The sequence below is a fragment of the Glycine soja genome, chromosome 6 (assembly GCF_004193775.1).
Source record: "Glycine soja cultivar W05 chromosome 6, ASM419377v2, whole genome shotgun sequence".
Classification (NCBI taxonomy): Eukaryota; Viridiplantae; Streptophyta; class Magnoliopsida; order Fabales; family Fabaceae; genus Glycine; species Glycine soja.
The window spans coordinates 20,482,828-20,486,357 of record NC_041007.1 but is presented as its reverse complement, the minus strand read 5'-3'; the positions used below and the strand labels follow the sequence as shown (position 1 = coordinate 20,486,357).

Genomic DNA, 3,530 nt, shown 5'->3' with positions numbered 1-3,530 from the left:
GAAAAAAACGATATCGCAACCTTTAGACCAAATACCGAATTTTTGTGGGATTTAGGAGGATACCGATAAAGTGTCCTAACTAAACACGGAAAGAAGGCAATAGAATACAAATTAAGGGCACTAAAAAACATATTAAACCCTAATAATAGGGACATAAGATGTGAACACAATTTTTTTTTCTTCTTTTGTGTGTGTCCTTTAAAAATTAGAAGAGTGATATATCCACTTAAGTGGATGATCACCTGAACCAGAAAATATATTCATAAGCTGTGGCAGCACTTCAATTATAGGGAATTAATTGATTAATCGACAAGCAATTAGTACATAACGGCGAAGAGGGCAATTTCACAATAAGATGACATGATGAAATGATCAAAAGCTATTTCAACCAACTAAAAATGCCAAGACAATGATGACTTGCATTAACCTCCATCCCTCATATCATTAATTAAAAGGATTGGAAAGGGAAAAAAATTACACATATACACCTTTCATGACCCACCCCCCACACACCACAATGCTGTAAAGTATTGGTTACCCACTATCTCCCCCCGTCTTCCTTACTTAGCCTACTCACCTATTCTAACAAAAAAAAAAGTAAACCCACTTAATATACTACATGAAAAAAAGAAAAATCTGGAGAAGACTAGATCAACCATGTTCATGATTGAAGAGCTAAGCAAGTAGTATACCAATAACCCAAAACAAAGAGGAAAATTAAGTATAATAAACAGAGATCTTGCAAGCTTGCAAGGTTGCTAGACTCTAAGCAAGTAAACACTGAGTTCAGGAGCACCATTGCTATCAGGATTCATCATGTAGAAAGCTTCAGAGTCTCTGGACCCAACAATTCTCTCAAACTTTGCCCTCATGTACATGATTTCACCCTCTGACCCTACTGCTTCAGCTCCACTATTATTATTATTATTACTATTATTTCCTGGCAAAACACCAGCACCCATTGAAATTGGTTCAACTGCTTTGAGAACATCCCAATCCTTTGGTCCACACTCTCTTCTGGTGGCAAAGCCACACTTCTTGCCATTGCAGTAAGTCCTCCACAGAGGCTCTTCAAGCAGCCTCACATGTTTCTTCTCTGTTTCTTTCTCCTTGTCACATTCAAGGGCAATTCTGACCAACCCGGACGCCATCTCGCGAACAAGAACACTTATTGGCGTAGCCAGCTCTATGAGGAAGGCTGGCTGGGAAGTGGGGTCCTTCTGGAATGCAAAGTGCACGTGCCCTCGTCGATAGCCGAATAAGGTTCCGACCACGCGCGAGCCGAGGCCTAAAGATGAGTTCGAGGATCGGTTGTTGTTGCTGTTGCTGTTGAACACGGTGAGCACAGACCGGATTCTTGAGACTGCCACTGCTTGCAGCTTCTTCTTCCTTGTTACATGAGATGCTGGTGCTTTTGTTGCCTCGGCAGCAGCAGCAACAATAGAAACCTTGTCTTCATGTTTTTTCTCCTCTTTGATGAGTGTTGAGAATGATTCTGAAGTGGGAACTTCGCCATCCTCAGTCCCAACCTTATTTGTCCAATGAAAGTGGTGCCTCTTGGAAGACATTTCTTGAGAGCTTCTAGCTGTGACTTTGTTCATCTGAGAAAGATAAAACCAAAAGAGAAGACAGAGAGAGACAGAGAATGAGAGAATGAGAGAATCTAGTTTCTTCTTCTTTTTTATTCCTGGTGATGGATATGTGAGAGACTGAGGCCTTAAATTTAATTTAAATTGTTGTTCTTTGTAACTCAAGGCCTCTCGTTTTTTTTTTTTAAACATGCTATAAGTACAAGTTATTTTCATTTGTGGGGCCTGCAAACAAGATAAATATTTTTTTTTCAATACGATTTATTTCATACATAAAAGACAATCCTTAATTAAAAACACTAATCAGTATCACTTATATAAACCCATGTTAGAAGACTCTACTATATAGTGTGAGTGAAATGAAGAGAATCCTGACAAAAGAAAAAACAAACAAAGCAGTCCCCACCAGTGGATGTGGGAAATCATGGGATATTGTGCAATTACAAGTGGAAAAAAAAGAAGAAAGGAATCTGAGGAGACAACGTGTTTGTAATTTCACTTTCTTGTGGGGCAGGGAGGGGATCGTGCTTGCTTGACTAAACTCTTTTGACTTGAGGGACCCCCCTCCAAAGGCTAAAACGGTAGAAAAGGATAAAAAATAAAGCCAAAAACAGACAAACCCCAAAGCCATGAATCTATCACTGTTGTAGTGTTGTTGAATCTCGACATGCCACTCTCCCCTTCTGCATCATTCCCATGTCTTGTAGTGCAAACGGTTCACGGTGGTGACATCAGACATCGGTTGAGAGAGTTACTGAAATCTCGTGGCTCATGTTGGCTCCAGACACAACATTAAACCTACCTCGAACTGACACCTCCCCATTTGGCCCCCCACAAAAAAGTACTCTATCCTATTGCTCTTATATTTGTTCACATGAAACTATGTAATTTATAACCCAAAATCATCATACAGGAGTTCCTTATTAAAAAGAAAGAGGCATCATGGGTAAAAAGGATATAAATCCTCTACTCAAAGTGTTGATTAATGAAACAAACTTGTTTTAGTGGATACGGGCCGGTCTTAGAATTTGGAACGGATGAGGCATAAGATGGTTCGAGGGAAGCACATAAGAATTGGGCAGTCGGAAGTCGGGACATCCAACATCCAAGGTGAAAATACTAAAATGTCTTTTACCTTTTCTTTATAAAAAATAAAAAAAGTAACTCGTACTTATAAGTCACTTCTGATATTGCTACTTTCTTGTTGCTTCTTCTTCCTTCGTTGCCACTCCTTCTTCCTTGGTTCTTCTTCTTCCTAGCTTCTTCCTCGTTCCATGTTCTTTCTTGCTTCCATTCACGCAGCAAGCTTCTTCTTCTTCGTTCATTGACGCATTTCCGTTCTCCTTCAAGGTAAGTTACTCTCTTTATCATTTTCGATTTGTTTGTACATTATTTTGTATGAATCATTGTGTTTTGATTGTTGGTTGTCGTCGATGGTAGCAAGAAAATTATATTTTTACTGAACAAAATGTCATACGGATCAACAATCCGTATGGATTATATGAATTGACAATCCGTATGAATCATACGGATCAGCAATCCGTATGGGTCATACGAATTGCTAATCGGTAAGACTTTTTTATAATTCTAAATTTATTTCTATGATTTATTTTTTAATTTGTTTTGTTTTTTTTATATTGGGCATAGTTTTAGCAATTTTATAAGTATTGATTTGGTGATATTATTTTATACGGTATAAAAATAATTCAAAAAAATAGTTTAGTAATTAGATTGCAAACAAAAATATAATAAATATAAATGAATTTGGAAATAACAATACTGTAATATTAAATTTTTTTAACTTTTAAAAAAATATTGAAACCAATATTTAAAAGATATTAAATTTTTTAGTTATAAAAATATTGAAACTAAAATTTAAAATAATTTAACTTTTTTAGTCTTAAAAAATATTGCAAAAAATATTTAAAAATGATAATAAAT

The 3,530-nt window shown here is 36.5% G+C and overlaps 1 protein-coding gene across 1 annotated transcript; it reads right to left on the bottom strand.

Annotated features, from left to right (window-relative positions):
* Nucleotides 1-382: 382 nt before the first annotated feature.
* Nucleotides 383-1,868, bottom strand: LOC114416669 (protein MIZU-KUSSEI 1-like). Its single transcript, XM_028381623.1, has one exon. The coding sequence runs from the start codon at nt 1,803-1,805 to the stop codon at nt 759-761; it is 1,047 nt and encodes a 348-aa protein (XP_028237424.1). The 5' UTR covers nt 1,806-1,868; the 3' UTR covers nt 383-758.
* Between the last annotated feature and the right edge of the window lie 1,662 nt (nt 1,869-3,530).